We start from the raw sequence: 21132 nt of genomic DNA on the forward strand, positions 1-21132 counted from the left end.
GAATAATGTTTATGCATGGTTATTTTAAAAAAATTTCAGCAACTTTCTTTTTTTAAGAACACAAAACACATTCTAAATATGTGCCCACAAGACTCTTGACTAATATATGTTGTCGTTTCTAGTTCTGGCTTCAAAATGATGTGAAATTCATCCTGCCTGATCGTTCTCTTAAAACAATACATTGATTTAAACATTGTAAAACAGTTTTTTTTGTCAGAAGAGGTTTATGCGTGGGAGGGGTAATCGCTCATCAATATTAATGAGATTCAGACCAGGGGTGTGACATAGACACTCCCCCAATGACTAATGGGCCATCAAGAGAGGCAGCCTGAACAAAGAGGAGATTCAAAGGTTTTGTTTTTCACTGTTTTATTGTAATTCCTCTATGAGGAGGAACTAAATGTTTTAAATTTGCAATGTTTTAAACTCAGCTGTGGTCCAGGTTCCCGTGCAGGCAGGAATCTCAGAGTCTGTGGAACCATATCAATGTCAGTCTCTGTTTTCCATGACAGAGTAGACTGCTTGTTGCTTGTCTGAATGTTTGTCTTGGTCCTCTTTGCAACAGGTGTCTGATGATCACCATCACCTTTATAGCTGTAAAACAAACAAACAACTGTGAGCATGTTTATTACACAAAATATAACAACTGCATTTCAATCATTATAAGTAACATTGGCCAGATGCAAAGCCATACAGACACATAATGTTTGTATGGACTATGTAAAACCAGAATATGTAAACAGAATTATACTAATATCTGAAAGAAAGGGAATAAGTGTACTTACTTTTCAGTTGTTCTCAAAACTGAACGACACCTGTCGCGTGCCCTCCCAGTGCGAGTTGCAGTGAGAGGTGAGAGTGAGCAACCTACATCATTCCTTTCAAAAAAAGTTGAAAACTATTATTATCATATAGAGTACTATTCCAGCACATGCACAACTGATGGGCATTAGCATGCTGATAAGATAACACAAAGAAAAAATATGTAACATTATCAACCAACCTCCAAAAATAAATAAACTCATACAGGCTCATATTGTAATAAGTATATAAACAAAATTGCACAAACATTGGTAAATATGTACTTACTCTTTCTGACGTTCAACTGTGTTGCTGCGCGCCCTCCGAGTTGCAGATGAAGGAGATGCAGCATTCCTGTTTTAAAAAAAGTTGAAAACTATTATAACATAAATATTTCAAAGTATATTACCATTAGTCTATATGAATAACTGATGCAAATAATTGTAGACACGTGCTGTAGGCATATGTGTGTCAATGGGCCATTACGGAGATAGCACAACGCAAACATTAACACATTTGCAATTCATCAGCTGGGCATATTTACACATTTCAGCACATACACACATTTGCAATAGATATTTGCAAGCACTCTTCATTTAAATATAAATTACTCTGGATGGAAAGTATGGAAATGGTCCAACAAGTAAAATCTGTAGCCTACATTTATTTAAAATAGCTTGTCAACTAATTTCTCTGTACTGTAGGCTAATTGGCCTACGTGTTGTAGCCTAGTCATTAAAATTAAATAAAACAATTTAGTTCATATTTAGGTGTAAATAAAATCATTATTTTTATTTTATTTCATTTATGTTGATTATATGAAAAGTGAAAAGCATGAGTAAGATCATGCGCAATCGCGAAACAAATGGAGTGGGCAGAGAAGATTTTGACCATTTCATTAAGTTTATTTTTTGTATAAAGCCTTTCTTTAAAGTGAATTTCGTTTTGTATTAATTGTATCTTAATTTTAATAGTTGTTTCATCAACCAAATGCCTGTATTTAAAACATAAGAATTAAAAATAGCAGGAACTGGAGGCCTCATAAATGAACCCAAACTCATAAGCTTTGCCTAAAATACCAGAGAAATATATAGAAAGCTCGAAATGTGTTATTTTAAACAAAACTATTAAAAACGAAAGAAAACAGACTGCATGAAGCCTCTCTCCTACTTTATAAAGCATAGCCTAGACCATTTAAATATAATTACTCTGAATGACAAGTATGGAAATGGTCCAACCAGTAAAATATGTAGCCTACGTTTATACAAAATAGCTTGTCAACTAATGCAAGTAAATTTAAAAAGACTTACTCATCCGAAATATCCACGGCTGGATCAAGTCGCTCTTCAAAAATACAAACGTTCGTTGTCAGAGTCCTGTTCTTCTTCTGAGGAAAAAGTGAACTCTTGATCGCTATCCAGGACGAGCTGAAGGGCTGTGTGTCATCTTCCAACGGCGCAGGAAAGTGAGTGAATGAAACTTGCTGGTTTTAAAGCATTTCAGGGGGCTTTTTACCTTATTTTGCATAGATCACCTCAGCACATTATCTTATGAATAGCGCGCTCTGCGAGTGGGTGTGAACTCATTTCAGGGGGCGTTTACCTTATTTTGCATATCACCTCAGCACATTATCTTATGAATAGCGCGCTCTGCGAGAGGGCGTGAACTAATTACAGATAATTAGATGAGACGGGAGAAACTGTACTTCTCTTTAGTTTCATACAGATTACATTGCAGGAGAATATTTGTTTTGAATGTGAACTGTTTTATTTTAAAGTAGAAATTTAAAGCTTTCTTTAGACGCATGTTTCATGGTTGTGTGATAAGTATTCGCTGAGTTTTCCAGACTTGTTTCAGAAAGATTTTTGCGGAGACAGAGTGAGCTGAAAGCGCACCCTGTTTATTTTATTTATTTAAAAATAAAAACAAGGTTTTGATGTTAATGTGAGTGTACACAAAAAAAAGAAGACCCTCTATAGTTTATAATCATGTATTTATTTTATTTATATGACCATAAATGACGGATTTTTTTAAGTTTATGTTGCTGCTATGTGAAAAAAATCCAGCAAAACGCGTGGGCGCGTTTCTCGACCTCAGAGGGTTAATGAGCTAGTGTTTTCTGTGTCAGTGTCGGCTGCAAAGATGAAGTTGACGATGCTGACTCGCCATCTTCGCAGTAGTGAACGCGCCTATAGATGCACATTTCATACAGATTACATTAAGCAGAGAGATATTCCTTTCTTCAGAAAGAATATTAACATATTAAAGAATTTGAACCAGGGATGTTTCTGAAATTTGTTTGATTTGACATGGAATGACGCTACTGTGTTTGCAGGAATATTCACTAGCTTATTCATACTGTATCGTCATCATGAAAACCTCTTTGTCTGGGTCAATGTTTAACAAGACTGTTCAGCTTTAACCCTGATAAAAACTTTCTAGTAATCCTGAAGACCTTGATTAGCTTGTTCAGGTGTGTTTGATTATGGCTGAGCTAAACAGTGGCCCTCCAGTACCAAAGTTGCCCAACCCTTTTCACCAGTAAAGGTGCTCAGCAAATGAACATATTATTGATTATGAAGGTTAGTCACTGATTAGGTTAATGAGTCGTTGGCAGAACCGTGGTGGCAACACTTACTTCCTCAGAGGACTTTCCCACCTATACTATGAAAAATGAAGGTTTTACAGAAACATGCTAACTCCTAACCATAGCTATTTCAGTGACTGACTGGTGTATTTTCTTTCAGGTCAGAAACTTGTGCTACATGGTCACACGCAGAGAGAGGATCAAACACTCTTTATGCAACCTGCAGGAGAAGATCTTTTCCTTGCAGATTCAGCTCTTAGAGAAGGACCTGGTTGGAGGTATGGAAACTCTTCACAACAATCTCTTATGTTTTTCTTTTAATATTTTGATCTATCGGTTTTAATTGATAGCACAATATCTAAGCTGGAAACGAGAAGATTGTGAGAGCTTTAAGCGGTGTTTGGGGGTCAAGTTCATTTACGGCTAAAGTAGGGTTCAAAGTGACCCTTCAAAAATGTATTATTTTTCCTTTTTATACAAATGGTCAGTGAAAGAAGGTGCTGAAACTACGGCTGGGCGATAAAGATATATAACGATATCGAGATTGCGATGATTTATGTTGATAACGATGATAAGCTTCTGGGCTTTTTTACTCTAAATGGATTAACCTACCAGTCTATCACACATCAGAAATAAATGTGACAACATCCAGTCAGTCTCCATAGAGCCGACGAGGGAAACAAACTTGCGTTACCCTCCAAAGCTGAGGAAATTGTTGAAAAAAGAAAAGGTAAGAATGCATTACACAACGTGATTTTGCGGAAACATGAGATGAAGATCATTGGAACAAGCTCTCAAGCTCTTTTAACGTGTTTTTATAATGCCGTGTCATGCATGCGACGCTGCGAAAGACGCGAAACACATCCATATAGCACGTTTACATAGAAAACCAGTGGAAAAATAGCGCAGAGGAATGCAAAAACGCGTTATGTGTGATCCGGCCCAGACAGTCTGCAAACAAAATGCAGACAGACGGTTGGGAAACACAACAAACAAAGGTACTATCTCAGTGACAGCACCAAGAGTACGAGAATGCGGTCACATGTGTAGCATAGTGACTGGTTTACAAAGTTTACATTTTGCCAGGGTTCCCATGGGGCATTAAAAATGTAAAATCTTGAAAGTCTCGAATTAGAATCCCATGATTTTGACGCCATTAAAAAGTCCTAAATATATGCTTTTAGGCCGCATTTACACTGCATGGCTCAAGTGACCCAATTCCGGATATTTTTTTTTTCCTCCCATGTGACACAGATCAGATATGACCCACGAACATGTAAGCAGGAAAAGCACATGGATTCCGATATTCTCTGATCGGTTTCAGGCCTTAATTATACGCGGAAATAGAAGAAGTCTTGAAGAATTTGTACTATATTGATATAAAGATTAAAACATTGTATTAAAAATGTTTCTATGAATTCCATGTCAATGAATTAAATTGAAATTGATTTCTTGATATCATAATGTTGTGTTTTGTTAGTTTCTCCAAGTGTAGTGTAAATGCAGATATCAGATATGGGTCACTTTTAAAAGAAAAGCGGGGCGTCAAAGAAAAATCTGATATAGTCAAAAAATCAGAATTGGGCATGAAGAACTGCAGTGTAAAATGCGGCCCTAAGCTGTGTGGCACCAAGTCTTGGGTAATACCCAGTTTGCAACTTGACTGTGTTACACATGTCTTTTTATTATGTAGTATGTCACAGTGTGCACCTCACCAGAGATGAGTCGCCTGGGAGACGAGAGCGGGCAAATTCGAGCAAAGTGGGAAAATGCAAATTTAACTCTCAGTCGCTTGAAGATGACCAGTTTCGGAGATGGTTGGAAACAACTAATGACAGCAGTGCTTTTTTATTTATTTTTAGATTACTTTTCCATCATCCGGTTAATATTTGCAACATGGTGTGTGTGCTACGTCAAAAAGGCTCTGTGATGTAAACAACCCAATACTGATGAAAAGCACATGGTGGAACGAGTGAATGAAAACGCACATTCGGTCTCTGACAGTAGATGGCGCTGAAGGAACAGCAGAAGTGCAGCCTTTACCCCAGTAACCCCATGAACAACGCAGCTGCGCTACTTTCTGTTTCTGAACACTATTTAAATGTTTCAGACAGCCATTCAGTCATTTGACGTGTCACTTTACATACAATTATGCATAGATTTTATGCATAGATCTTCTTTCTGAAATGCATCACAAATATGAACCGAAACCCAGCGAATACAGACACGAGAAATGCTTGAAATATCATAGTCAAATCGACGACAAATATTATCAGTTTATGTAATCCGTATGAACCCAACTAGAGATACAGTTTCTCAAGTCTCTGCTCATTATTATTAATGTGGCCACACCCACTCATTCATGCGGTAATCGTCCACGTGAGCCACGGCGCACCTGTAAACGCCCCGTCACCTCAGTAAACAAAGCATCAAGCTTCATCAGATCTCCTCTGCTTTTCACCGAGTTTGGAAGAAGACGCGCTGTGAGGAATAAGCCTTGAATTTACCACAGAAGAAGAAGAGTGCGATGCGACGCGCGGCTTGATTCAGCGGAGGATATCTTTTCTGACGAGTAAGTGATTCATTTTCACATTAGTTATAGCGTGTTATTTTTACATAAACTTTTACACATTTTATTATGTGGGTATTTCCCTTTTCCTTCTTATTATATCGCCAGATTGAAAAGTGTGAAATCGAGTGAAACTTTGAAATATAAAAATATAAGCAACCTTTCATTTGCATCTAATGACATATAAAGCGGGGTTTTTTGCTCTATAATTAAAAACATAATACGATATAAAATTAATTTGTTTACACTGTAATATGATGAATGTTAAAGTCTAAGAAAAGTGTTTTCTGTGAAATACTGTTTGCAAATATCACGTTTATAACTTGATGATGATAATAATTTAATTTCTAAAATATAAAATGACTTGTACTGTATGTATGATAATAAATACAAAGCATGCGTGCCTCTATGACTACAAAAATCATGTTTTTGTTATAAATGGGTAAAATTAATAGTGATACTAATGCAATAATATAGTTTCTCCTAATATCAGCATGCTCCTCACACGCCTTTTCTTTCTTTTTCTTTTTTTTTTAATACAGGGACCAGATAGACACTACTGATGAGTCCTGCGGACTCAAACTTTCACACGACTCTCTTCCAATTGTTTTTCTATGACATCGCTGTACCAACATCAGCAAGTTTTTCAACTAAATTGAACTAGTATTTTACATGAACATGGTGAATCACTGACTACTGACGGTGGGGCCGTTTTTTTTCTTCCGTGCGAAAGAAGCAGCAGACACGTTGGAAATACCAGGTATGGTTTACTTGTATCTTCAGTCAAACAGGAACTGTTTCCAGGAAAGGTGTTTGACAGTTCATACGTCTGTGTTTTAGATTAGTGTGTTAAATAATGTGTCTTTGACCTTCATTGTGTATTGATTATGTTGTGTTGAAATAAACTACAAACAAGGGGGAAAAAAAACCATTCTTTTAATCTTCTCACCTTCTTTCTTTGGTTCCTCACGGTCACATTTACCTTGATTGGACCATTAGGGGAGGGTTTTTGTCTTCCCAGTTGTGAATCACATCGATTCATGGCCATCGACACTCCCTCGCAACACAAAAATTGTCTTAAAAAATATTGTTAAATCTCTAGGCTACAAGATCCAGCTCTCAAAAGTCTTGTTCGGTATAGCCCCTTTCACACGGCACGTTGATACCGGGAAATTGCCGTAAAATTGTTGGAGTGTCTTCTGTGTGAACGCAAACACGTCCCGGGATTGATCCCGGGATGGGGACCTATAGTAACATTGCCGGGATCAGTCCCGGAACGCACCCTGTGTGAACAAAAGCCAGGACCAATGCCGTAAGGGGTGTGTCGCAGTAATGACGCACGTTAGGGCTGTCAAAAAAATAATTCAAATTTCAATTAATGTAATAAATAAATAAAACACATTCGAATGCAAAGGCCGTGCATTCGAATTTTTGGTGTGTCGAGGTGCGCGACACATGATGATTACGTAACTGGGGGGTTTTCTGTTAGCTTATACAGTAGTACACGGTGCGGTGCAGTTGTGCATGTTGTGCAGCTGGCAAAGACATACTTGACCACACCTGGCACCAGTCAGAGCTGAGCGTGTGTTTTCATCAGCTGGAAACATTGTCAACAGAAAGCGCTCAGCACTCGCTGCAGATCAAGGTAGTGAGTAGAAGACAATACAGTACTTTTTTCCTGTAACATTAAGTATTGCCTTTAGAATTCAATGTACGTAGAATTTTGCTAATATTTAAGAAAGAAATTTGAATTTAACTTTTCAGCCATTTTGACAGCCCTAACGCACGTGCCATTGCGATGACTTCCTGACGTCACGTGTCTTTACGGGATTTTTACGGGATGTGTGTGAACGCACTAGCAGATTCCGGAAAATCACTGGCAGTGTGAAACCCGGGACACATTATCCGTGTATTTTCCGGAATCTCCGTGTGAAAGGGGCTTATGTGTTTTATGGCCTTATTTCAGTGACTTAATTGGTTTTTAACGAACCACGCATGAACATTGTTTTCTCAAAACTACAAACTTTTACATACATACATACATACATACATCAGTGTTGTCATGTCCACTTATAATAAGCGTTTTTGGGCTTGTTTAAGCTTGGCTCATGAAGCTCATGAGGAGGTGCGGGTCATGATATTTTGGTTTTATTTTCATCAAAGCATTTTGATTTATTTCGTTTTTTTTATGGGCTTGTTGTTGGCTTTTTCTAGCAAGATCTGGCAACACAAGTCAAGGCTCATAGCTCTTCCCTGTGATATTCTTGCACCGCACATACAGAAGATAGAAACATCTCTGATGCAGGTTGAAATACCTCATTAACAACTAGTTGATCAGTTTGGTTCTGTACACACTGCGTAGGATTTTTGTAAATGCGATTGTGACTACCTGCATTTTTCATTCGGATGTAGAATGTGGTGGTCACTTCTTTAAATTACTGAACTGTGTGTGTACAGAACAGGATTAAGGACTAAAAGGTGAACTGACAACCAGAGTTAGTATGGAAGTAATTTAGTGTGTAAGTGATGGAATACAAGTTTTTAGTTCTGATTTACATGCACACTGATGTCTAGGGTAGCGATCAAAATAGAGTAAATCACCTTTAAAAGCAACTTGATGCTTCAAATAAAGATTGTGTCGTTACACCAGTAGGTGGCGACAGGTGACTGTTAAAAATGTATTTGTCATTGAATCATTCATTCAAGAGATCTGTTCAAAAATGCAGCTTCATCCAGTAATTAAACGTCTTTATGAGTGAGTCATTGAACCATTAATTAAAAAATGTATAATGTATAAAAAACATTTTTTTAAATATTTTTTAAGTAGACTGCAGCAACATTTTGTCAAACCTCCAGGAAATTACGTGTTATTTTGTTTAGTTGTCATTTCAGAATTGTGGGAGAATCGTGATCTCTATTTTAAACAAAAAGATTGTGATTCTCAATTTATCCAGAATCGTGCAGATCTAATAGGTTATACTTCTGCAAATATTTCAGATGTCACTGTTGCTGACACTATTTTAATAAGTCACAAGGCAACCGAACTTCAATTATTTTAAAGCTGCAGTCCGTAACTTTTTTTGTGTTTTAAAATCTATATGATAAGCGAGTGCATCATGAATCCACAGGTATCCACACATATACCTGTGTGATTCGCCATAGACATTAACACGCAGAAGTAGCTCCGGCTACAGTGTTCTTCCTCAAGACGCATGCAATTCTGCTTATTAAAGGACAATTCCGGTATTTAACACTTTGAGTCTATTTTGTAGTTTGTTTTGGATGAACAAGAGTGGTGGACAAAGAAATTTTGACAATGGTTCCTGTCTCGACTTTTTGACTATTTTAGAATTGCCCATGACCGCTTTAGAATGGGAGTCTATGGCCATGCACAAACATGCCCTTAAAACAACCCTTAATGTTCGTTTTCAAAACTGTGCAACTCATCGAGTGGTTAGTGGTGTTCGTTGATGTTCCAAAACAAGTAGCGTAGCGAAATACAGTTTCTGTCGTGTTTTATTTGCCATTTTGTAAAATCCCATTGATTTCCGTTGGAGGACTCATTGCTCGTTGATATTACTGCGCTACCGGAGACGGAAAGGGGGCTGTTTACATTTGGTTGTAGTCTTTTAGGTCTTTTCGCTCGGTTCTCTGTCTCTCAGAAGGCTAGCGTGAGCAGAGCAACGGAAGTTGCCGAAGAGCGGAAGTTTATACGCGGTTGTGAGGTATCTGAAAAAATAGTTCCACTATAGAAAAATAAACGGATTGAAATCATACATTGCGGCGATATATTTGTTTTTAATCATCAACGAACACCACTAACCACTCGGTGAGTTGCACAGTTTTGAAAACGAACATTAAGGGTTGTTTTAAGGGCATGTTTGTGCATGGCCATAGTCTCCCATTCTAAAGCGGTCATGGGCAATTCTAAAATAGTCAAAAAGTCGAGACAGGAACCATTGTCAAAATTTCTTTGTCCATCACTCTTGTTCATCCAAAATAAACTACAAAATAGACTCAAAGTGTTAAATACCGGAATTGTCCTTTAACCGCTAGAGCGCCAAAATTTACGGACTGCAGATTTAAGGCAGAAAAGCATGTTTGCACAGTTAAAAGTTCGATTTATGTTAATAAACTATATTCTAAGTAAGGGTTAATGCCCTTCGAGGTTTCCATTGTCAGGTATTAATGGACGATGGCGAGGCATGATGCGCGTCGGACGGTTGCCTCCGCCGAAGTCCATTAATACCTGACAATGGAAACCTCGAAGGGCATTAACCCGCTTATACCATGGTCACTTGCCAAACACATTTTTAAAACATTAGTTTATATTTTAATCAGTTTTACAATGGAAATCTAAAGTTTTTACAAACAATAACTTGGTTTCCCTGGTTACCCCTGATGGTTTATTTAGCAACCGGAGATATTTATAGTCCGCTCAGCTCGTAGACCCCTTCAGTTTACTGCCTGTTGCTATGGTTACTCACAGCTGATGTAGCCAGCGCATTTATTTATTATTTTCGAACGGTAAACAGTCAGTTTCACCAGAACTCCTTTACTAGGTGTCCTCTATCACTTTTTAATGGACACCCTGCAGCCAATCAGAATCGAGTATTCACCCAGACCATGGTATAAAATGTAATTAATGAACCTTCAGGTATCTCCAGGCTTCAGTCATTGTCAGGATACTTTTCAAGCTGGCAGCATTATACAATTATACATCGTGATAAATATTACTATCGATCAACATGGAAAAATAAAATTGTGAAAAATATAATATATTGCCAAGCCCTAGCTCAAACTAAACATCTGATCAGTTTTATTTTCTATACTTTGTCTATGAGGTTTGCCATTTTTCCAACCCTGTTACCAGACCTATGTGATTTTGTTGCTTTATAGCAATAAACATCAAATTGGGGAAATCAAATAAAAACCGCCACAAATGGTGATTATTGGAGTCCAAGGATTATTATAATAGGAATCAATTGCCAAAGTTAAACAGTTTTTACAAACACATCCTTTTGGCCCTGTTTACAGCTGGTACTAAGATGTGTTTTGGTAGATCGGATCACAAGTGGACGACACTAAAATACAGGTGTAAACGGGGTCTAACATGTTTTGAGCTTGTCCACTTTCAATCACTTCCAGAGGTAACTGAAAACACATTCAGCGTTTACACTACGAAAGCAATCCGGTCGAATGCGTTTTCTGGAAGTGGTGAAAGTAGACAAGCTCAAAACGTTCGTGTTTTGTGTTCAAACAGCCACAAAAGACCATCTACTGACCTAATGAGTAAACATTATGGAAAGAGCTCTAGCCGGACGGGATTTAAACTATCGGCTGGAGATCCAAGTTTAGTTTGAAGGAAAAATGTACCAAGCTCAATGTTCTCTTACCATTCCTGATTTCTCACACACACTCACGGCGTTCGGCTGGTCTTGGGGGTGTCAGAGGATACATACCAAATTTCAGGAGCATTTATGGATGATACATACCAAATTTCATACAAGTTTAGACAAACAGCCCAGGATGAGTCTTGCAGAAATGTTAATCCCTATGACTGTCTAGTTTTGGGGCACTGGAAGATTCAGAGCAAAAGGGCATGCTTATTTCTGCCTGTACTCTTCTGTATTTATTAGAAATGTCCATTAGCTTACTTTAGTGGCTCCCTGTGGCCGATTCTCTCGAAATTTGATGTACAGCCTCATGTAAGACACCCTACATATCATCCAAATTACACAATCACAGTTTAAAGGTGAACTAAGTAACTTTTTTTACCTTAACTGAACAGCTTCGGAGTCATTGGAATGGTTATATCACTTATTTCGGGTTGAGTGGTGGTCGTTTCGCACCCCCCTGGTGCCCGTGAGCGGAAAATACGCACTTGCAACTTTGAGCCGGCGGGCCGCCGGCCGCCGCGTCAGGAAGTCTCGCGTGATATCAGGTCTCGCGATGTAAACAATTGCTTTACGGCCAAAAGAAATCTGCTAAAATGCTGTCATTATTGCGCTCCCTCACGCTGTCCGAACCCGAATGAAGAAGACGTTTTAAAGAATGTCCCATCTGCTTTGATGTCGTTGATCTATAGCCTCTGGTGTCTGAGAATCAACAACGAGTTTTTACAACAGTGTTGTCAAATATCTATTCCGAAGCTGTGGGGGGAGCTCTAGAGAGAAACCTGCGAGAAAAAAGCGAGAATACAGCGAAGAAGTCCCGAAGCTACTGAGTGCTGCTTTAAGTGATCAGCTGCTGAAATTTGCTTGGCTGTCCGTGGCCTCTTTTATTTTATTTTATTTTTTTCAATTGGTATTGTAGGCATATATTAGGAACTACACCATAAAGATAAGCAAAAGGTAAAAGCAGGAGACAAAATAGTGCTAAAAATAAACAGTTTCCTAAATAATCTGTTAAACATCTGTCTTTGTCTGAAGTCTTATTATATGAAAACTTCTGCTTTACATCATCATCATGTGATGTTAAAAACCTTGAGATGGAGATAGCCTCTTATCTTGTTAGGAGACAACACGGCATATAACAAGATTAAACAGAAACATAAAGCAATATAAAAAATGAAAAACAACAGGTACTGTATATGAATGTATAAAGTAATATGAAGAAGATAAACAACATAATTTAAAGGATTAGTTCACCTCAAAATGAAAATTTCCTGATAATTTACTCACCCCAATGCCATCCAAGATGTTCATGTCTTTCTTTCTTCAGTGGAAAAGAAATTGAGTTTTTTGAGTAAAACCTTTCAGGATTTTTCTCCACACAATGGAGTTAAATGGCAACCAGAATGTTGTAGTTCAAATCAATGCCATTTCAAAGGGCTCTGCCCGATCCCAGCTGAGGAGCGGGGTCTTATCTGGCGAAACGATCGGTCATTTTCTAAAACAAATACAAATTTATATACTTTTCAACCACAATTAATAATAATAATAATAATAATAATAATTCATTACATTTATATAGCGCTTTTCTCGGCACTCAAGCGCTTTACATAGAAGGGGGGGAATCTCCTCAACCACCACCAATGTGCAGCATCTATTTGGACAATTGTTCGTCTTGTGCTGGTCTGCGACGCGCCACATATTACGTCATCACGTTGGAAAGGTCACGAAAAAAAGAAGAAAATAATAATAATAAATTAAAACAAATATGTCGGACGATTTTGAAGTTGGAGGAGAAAATGAGATGGAATTTTTCGCCCTTCCCTACCTTTCTGAACCGGAGTACACAGACAAATAACTTAGAAAGATGACGTGACTCGTGACCTTTCCAACGTGATGATGCAATGCGTGGCTCGTCGCAGACCAGCACAAGACGAACAATTGTGGTTAATAAGTATATACATTTATATTTGTTTTAGAAAATGACCGATCGTTTCGCCAGATAAGACCCCGCTCCTCAGCTGGGATCGGGCAGAGCCCTTTGAAATGGCATTGATTTGAACTTCAACATTCTGGTTGCCATTTAACTCCATTGTGTGGAGAAAAATCCTGAAAGGTTTTACTCAAAAAACTCAATTTCTTTTCCACTGAAGAAAGAAATACATGAACATCTTGGATGGCATTGGGATGAGTAAATTATCAGGAAATTTTCATTTTGAGGTGAACTAATCCTTTAAGTACAACACAGATTGCATTTGAGATCAACTTTTTATGTTGTGCATCAAAGTGCTTTTCTTAATAATAATTGCATTCATGGAAAACTGCATGTAAATAGATGTGAAGATGTTTGCTTATGATGTAAACATCTTATTTCAGTTTGAGTCCCACTCTAATTATTACAAATAATCATATCATTGGCACACATGTAAACCGAAAACGCCTCTTGACAACATCACATCCGAGCAACTATCATTAACTGGTGCAGAGATTTACTGCAGTGAACAGTCGTGGATGATTGTGCCATGAATCAGGGTTTATTTTCCTGATGGATTGTTCTAGGAATACCTGGATATTCCTGGTGTCTTGCTTAGAAACAGCCCAAGCCGTCAGTGCTGGTTCAAAAGAGTAATTTTTTATAAATGAGTAACTGAGGTTTCTTGCAATTATTGGAAGGAGAGAGTGCAGCAAAAGAAAAGTAAAGGACAGTAAGGCTATGTTCACACTTAGCGTCTTTTTTGACAAGAAAAAGTTGACAACGGCGTTTTTTTAGCAAAAAAAAACGCTGGCAGCGTTCGGTTACAAATAGCAGCCGAGCGCGTCTTTTGTGGCTGGCGCATATACTGACGCGTCTTGACCATGCGTCAACATACGACGAAAAGGGTACCCCCATAACGTCCATATGTGACGATTCGGGTTATGGGTAGGTTTAGGTATGCGTTAGGGTACCGCTAGGAGGCGCTGCTGTTGCGCTTCTGTCTGCGTCTCATATTGACGTTAAAGGGGTACCCTTTTCGTCGTATGTTGACGCATGGTCAAGACGCGTAAGTATATGACGTTTTGGGGTGAGACCGGGCTGCTATAACAAGAGCTGCAACAGTAGCCTAGTGCTGTGTGATGCAAAAAATGTCGAGAAAGAGAAAGTTGGCTCTTGCGTTGGCTTTTGAAGTTACCGGGGAGGAGAATGTCGGTTCACAAAGACGTTTGTGGGTGCACGACAGACAGTTGTTCTTGTTGTTATGGAAACGACAGGACTCGCTACTCGCTTGTCATTGGTCAGCTGTCAAAAAGGCGCTTGACGTAGGGCGTTCTTTTCGGAAAAGTTGAACTTTTTTCAACTTAAAAAGACGCTCTGAGCTGCAGAAAAAGACGCCGGCGGTGGCGTCTAAAAAAGCGCTCAGGACTTTTTTGAAAAAACGGTTTACTCCATAGGGTTATAATGTAGAACAGACGCTGGCAGTTTGAAAAAAGACGCTAAGTGTGAACATAGCCTAAGGTGTTAAAGTCTTTCTGCCTTACAACTGTGGACAAACAAACTTGATCATACTATATTTTCAATAAATAATTGTAATTTTTTAGTGAATTAGCCGGTAAGAAATATGGCTGGTAAACCAAAGTTGGCAGCCCAGGTTTAGGTTAGATACTCAACAATATCGGCATTACATTGTCATGTTACTAGAATTATTTTGGCTGTTCAAACTGAAAATCATACCCAAAGATATATACTGATGAGAAAATTTACCAATATATAATTTCATGACAATAAAATTCCATGCCCTTCATATTAGTCTTTGGACGTTAAAGGTTTCATTCATTAAGTACATACTTTAGTATAATCTCTGACTATGCATTTCTATAATGTCACACACTGGCTAGACCAAACCAAACTAAGGCTTAAAGCAGAGTAATTGAATAAACATTAGGAACGACACAAAGAAACACCAGCACAAAACTTTAACATAAGACAACTGAGGATTTAAGTACATAAGATAATGAGTAACAGGTGAGACACTAATCAATGCAACAATGAGTAACTATGGCAACTAACAAGCTCACAATGGAAACTGAAACTAAAAACAAGGAACTGAACGCAGGCAAAATAAGAGTCCTTGAAATCAGAGACATAGGGAATCGTGATACACAATTGCTCTTTTACAAGTATGAATATGTGCACTTTTCACATGTTGTACTCAGATATGAACGCAGTGTTGTGCAAAATGTATAAATCACGTTGTGATTGAGCTCTTTCAGTTACAATGGACTAAAACATGGACTGAATAACTGAAATATAAAACATTGTATTTCATAGTAGTGTACTCATTATATTATTATTAATCCAGGAGATCAGCCAGGACAGTTTTCACATGTTTTATTGTAAATGTTGATATGCGTTTAAATACACGAAATTATGAAATATTTGGTGTAAAATTTTGTGTAGTCAACTAAAATGTTTATAGACTAATATTAGATGCAGTTTTATTTAGAAAAATTGACTAATATGGAATGAACACTGACCAAATTTAAATGAAGTTTAAAATGAAATGCACTTGTGACAGCCAGGCTTGTTCTTTTGCAATGAGCAATAAAACAGGTTGCTGTTTGCTGTTGAGTTATGCCTTGCGCCCTCTTGTGGACCGTTGATGTAAAGTCTGGTGTTCTCTGATCTTTTCATCCTAACTCAGTGCTTCTCAAACCTGTTCTGGAGACACTGCAGAATGTAGTCCTAACCATAAAAGTTGTTTACTATTACCCAAGCACTCCCTTAACCCCTCATAAAAAAAGAAAAATTGGTATAACGATAACAATTCTTAGAAATCGTAATACGCAAACAGCCCTAGGGAAGAAGTAAGTACAAGGCGTATGTGCGTGTGACTACACTGATCGCATATCTTCCTTTTGTCCTCAATTCAGGGGCCGGTTGCATAAACCGCTAAGACTAGTCTTACGAGTTAGACATCAAATGTTTTTCTTCAAGACTGTTCATAGCTTTTTTTAAGTCGGTTACTTAAAAACGTAGATTAGCCTAATTTGATACCGAAAAGTAAGACTGGCTGCCCCAGACTAACTGATAGTGGGTCACACTAGAACTTTAGACACTGTCTTAACATAATAGCCATGTTTATGCAAGCAGCCCCGGGGTCTTACAGTCTCCACTAATGAGCTGATGATCTAAATCAGGCGTGTTAGATTAGGGAAACACTCTCCGTGTGTGGTGACATGTTTGAGATTTAGAAGCACTGGGTGTATAATTTGGGTGTGTATCAATCAGCTCCCTAGTTCACTAGTCAGGGCACTGATCAGGGGGTCTCAATCGCAGAATCCTTCCAGTGCACTGAAACGTTCACTCCCTAAAAAGTCCCACAATGCACTGTGAAAACCAGGGAGCATTGAAGTTCTGAAGTGTGAAACTTGAATCGCGTGAGCCGACTCACTGCACATGTGATAGATGATGATAGATGTTCTTAAAAATATAAACCATTATTTAATTATATTTCTTCATAAACATGCGTGCCTAGACAGGCTAGCTAGTTGAATTTTAACGATTTCGATTCTGCTTATAGATTAAAATTCTTATCGATTCCTAATTTCGATTCCAATAAGGTAAAAAAAAAAAAAAAAAAAAACTTGGATATCATTCACATTTAGTCTTATTGCAAAACATTTAATTGTAGCTGAATATCATGAACAAAACTCAACAGGCTAAAGAACACTTACACAAGGAACATTTGCCTGTGGTTTAAAAAATATTCTAGAGAAACTAGTCTATTATAGAGACGGCAGCAGGAATATTAGGCTGCACAAGAGCTGCACTATATAGTTACACGCCTGCATCACTGAAAACAGCACGTCTTGCTCTTGAATGGTTTAAAATCACATTAAAATTACTTTTTCTGTTAGCGCGTTCTGGATGTGTGTGCAGCACAGAAAACACTCACACTTGAATGGTTTAAAGTCACATTGAAATGCTCACAAAGGAATCGATGAGAGGATTTGAAATTTATATTTTATAACAAGTATTTGATTCCCAACCCTAAATCTAGCTAACATTTATCATTTATTAACGGCTGAAATGTTGCATGTACAGTACAGGCCAAAAGTTTGGACACATTACTATTTTTAATGTTTTTGAAAGAAGTTTCTTCTGCTCATCAAGCCTGCATTTATTTGATCAAAAATATAGAAAAAAAATGTATATTGTGATATATTACAATTTAAAAAATTGGTTTTCAATTTATTATACTTTAAATTATCATTTATTTCTGTGATGCAAAGCTGAATTTTCAGGATCATTACTCCAGTCTATCACATGATCCTTTAAAAATCATTCTAATATGATCATTCGTTATCAAAGTTGGAAACAGTTCTGCTGCTTAATATTTTTTCATAACCTGTGATACTTTTTTAGGATATTTTGATGAATAAAAAGTAAAAAAAAAAAAAAAAGGAAGCAAATGTTTTAAAAATAGAAATCTTTTGTAACAGCAATATACACGACTGGTCAGTCATTTGGGGTCAGTCATTTTTTTTCTGTTTTTTCAAAATAAATCAATACTTTTATTCAGCAAAGATGTGTTAAATTGATAAAAAGTGATAGTAAAGATGATTTATATTATTAGAAAATATGTTTTTTATTTAGAATAAATGCAGTTTCTTTTAACCTTTTATTCATCAAATATATTAGGCAGCAGAACTGTTTCCAACACTCATAATAAATCAGAATATTAGAATGATTTCTAAAGGATCATGTGATAGACTGGAGTAATGATCCTGTAAATTCAGTTTTGCATCACAGAAATAAATGATAATTTAAAGTATAATAAATTGAAAACCAATTATTTTAAATTGTAATAATATATCACAATATTAAAAAAAAAATCTGTATTTTTGATCAAATAAATGCAGGCTTGATGAGCAGAAGAAACTTCTTTCAAAAACATAAAAAATAGTAATGTTTCCAAACTTTTGGCCTGTACTGTATATGTAACAAGTAATGTTAGAAAGATATAAACTCTGCGTTGATGTTGTACAATGAGGATGTTGTCCCAATGTGTCGTGAGCCAGCGTCCTCTACTGTCCTTACCGATGCCCGAATTCATGAACACGATACACTGATTCACGAGCTCGGGAGCTGATTGAGACGCACCCTTCAGATTTACTTTCTCAGCTCTGCTGGGGAGGATTAATTGCTCGTTTTAAGTGTATTGCATACTCTGTTTTCTGCACTTCATAGAGGAAAATCTAAGAGGGGAGAAGATTCATCGCAATGGAGTCAGGGAACGAGTGAAAGAAAGGAGGAAGAGCAGTCCAGAAAAAAAGGACAAATGGAAATCAGACGACAACTCTCTGTTCACACAGCTGGGTGAGTGTTTAGCCCTCCAGTTTCATCGTCTGTACAGATCTGCCAGAAAAGCCTTCTGCCGTCTGAGATGAGCAGATGTTGGAGATGTGAATGGCCAATTCAATTAGATTTAAAAACTTATTTTTTGTTTTAAATCAGAATGAATCCGTTCGATTCAATCCACTGACCAGCAGTACAGTTCAGTTGTGCTTTTAAAATGCATTTTATGGTTCTTAAAGTTCCCCTGTAGTCAATAATTTTACCCCTTAAAACTAATCTTTGATCACCAAAATTACATATAAAAAAAAAAAAAAGATCTCGAACGTACCTCGACACCCTTGCCTCATTTAGTATGCGCGAATCCATGAATATTCAAATGAGCCCCGCCTCCACTCACTCACTCAGCTCAGAGATCCACTGGTTGACGATCACATGTTGATCTGATTGGTTACAAGGTAGTTTGTGACGTCAGAAACACCAGCGATTTCACACCGTGTTTTTGGTTCACTGCAGTTTTAAGGAGAAAATACTCGGCAATGGTGTCGACTTATGAATGTACACATGGTTTGTCGAAGGCTACGTTTACACGTGGCTGGTTATTTTCATAAACGGACATTTCACCCTCTCCGTTTTCAGAAAAGCGTTCGTTTACACAAACCCGTGTATATGCCGTCAAGAGCATGCCAAACCTGTAGGTGGCAGTGTAACGAGAAGCTCAAGCCCATGTTAGCCAATCAGAATCCCGAAAATATAGGTTGCACCTTTGACGCAGTGCAAGTTCTGTCGCATACTGTGACGTCGGCTGCCTAAAACTCAGTTTTTCTCAGTTTACATGCAAACGTGCAAACAGAGTTTTCCAAAATCTCCACTCTGGCCGGAGTTTTTTTTAGAAAAAAAGAGTTGTTTTTTTTCTCCGTTTTTCAAAATAACCATGTACGTGTAAACGGGGCCGAAAAGCATATTAAAAACACCACATAGACATATAAACAACATTAAACACTTGATTTTCACCACAGGCCGACTTTAAAATTCTTCCTCTAATGTTTCTTAGGCGAGACAAACTACTTCAGACTTGTGTTGGCTGTTGTGCCAAAAGTAAATACAGCAGATGTTCTCAACATTTTTTTGTTTTTCAGTCTATACCGCCACATCAGGATCTTTCACAAAAGAGATGTATTTTTGAGAGATTTTTTTCCTTGAGGAAATTTGCCATGTACTGAACCTGATAGGCCCCAATTAATCGATATTGAATCGAACTCGAATCAAAAAGCAGGCTTTTGGTTAAAAATCAAATTGTGAAATTTGTGTCAATGCCCAGCCCGGAAATATTGATATATAACACAACCTTTTGGTCAAACTGTGCAGTCCTACAAACAAACATATTTTTTGCAGAAAATTCGCAATTCAATATCTTTTCCCCCCAAATCGTTCAGACTCTGGTATGGTAGTCCTCCAGGAGCCAGGTTGAACACCCTTCTAGGATCGCAGTTGATCCGCGAACCGTACGGATCGTCTGCCCCATGGTTCGACACGCTTGTGATTCGTGGATTAAGTGCTAAGTTTAACCATCATAGAGAGAGAAAATGTATCATTTGCACATGTTTTTTCTTGACAATTTACACATTCAAGCGATTTTAAAACATTCAAGCCAAAGAAGCGAAAGAGAACGCCGTTATCGGGAGCATGTCTATGTTCCCACAGCCCTATGTTCCCACAGCCCTAGCACTAAAACTTACCCTTCATAGGGGACTAGGGCTTCATTAGTTAACATACCTAAACCTACCCCCTCACAGGAGGGAGACTTGTCTGGGATGTAATTGGGCTATCCCTGTACCAGCACAAGCACTAAAACCTACCCTTCATAGGAGACATAGTTAAATGAGAGAACATATGGTTGTGGGAACATAGGGCTGTGGGAACATAGGGCCTAATTTTCAAAATTTTCAGTCAAAAAAAAAGTTGTTAGAAATGTGGGAACATAGGGCTGTGGGAACATAGGGCTGTGGGAACATAGGGCCTAATTTTCAAAATTTTCAGTCAAAAAAAAAGTTGTTAGAAATGTGGGAACATAGGGCTGTGGGAACATAGGGCTGAACCGCCCGTTATCTGAGCGTACAGCCACACACATAGAGAGAGACTGGACACACACACATAAAAATTATGTTAAAATGACCGTCTCTACAAATATTCTCGTCAATGCAGTTGGTTATGTCTTAAGTGAGGTGAGAAAGCAATGGGATGTGTATCAGTATATTAGATCCGTGCATTCGGCCTTAAAGTGTCAGCGGCCTAATATTCCTGCTGTGTCAATAATGTTAATCAAACAACAAAACACATCTTTAACAAAGATTAAACTATATTTAATTTATAAAGTGAACACTATAGTGTTATTTTACATTTAATGATTACATGTCTGTACCTGAGTAGTACTGTTAGACCTTTATTA

General features: G+C 37.7%; 1 protein-coding gene and 1 long non-coding RNA gene across 5 annotated transcripts in view; one reads left to right on the forward strand and one right to left on the reverse strand.

The window, feature by feature from the left end:
- jade2 (jade family PHD finger 2) overlaps nt 1-21132 on the forward strand; it is a 74927-nt gene that overhangs the window by 45190 nt on the left and 8605 nt on the right. For all 3 annotated transcript variants that reach the window (XM_082141266.1, XM_082141267.1, XM_082141265.1), the window contains exons 10-11: nt 3549-3666; nt 18579-18707. In XM_082141266.1, coding sequence (XP_081997392.1) covers nt 3549-3666; nt 18579-18707 — 247 coding nt within the window. The remainder of the gene's footprint in view (nt 1-3548; nt 3667-18578; nt 18708-21132) is intronic.
- Nucleotides 353-3537, reverse strand: LOC309477990. Of its 2 annotated transcripts, XR_014198725.1 has the most exons (3): nt 1090-3537; nt 786-878; nt 353-594 (listed from the first exon to the last, which is right to left on the reverse strand). It is a non-coding gene; the product is annotated as an uncharacterized lncRNA (long non-coding RNA). The 2 variants fall into 2 exon arrangements; XR_014198726.1 differs by having other exon boundaries at nt 353-878.

The sequence above is a fragment of the Leuciscus leuciscus genome (genome assembly GCF_965113295.1).
Source record: "Leuciscus leuciscus genome assembly, chromosome: 16".
In the NCBI taxonomy this organism is placed as follows: domain Eukaryota; kingdom Metazoa; phylum Chordata; class Actinopteri; order Cypriniformes; family Leuciscidae; genus Leuciscus; species Leuciscus leuciscus.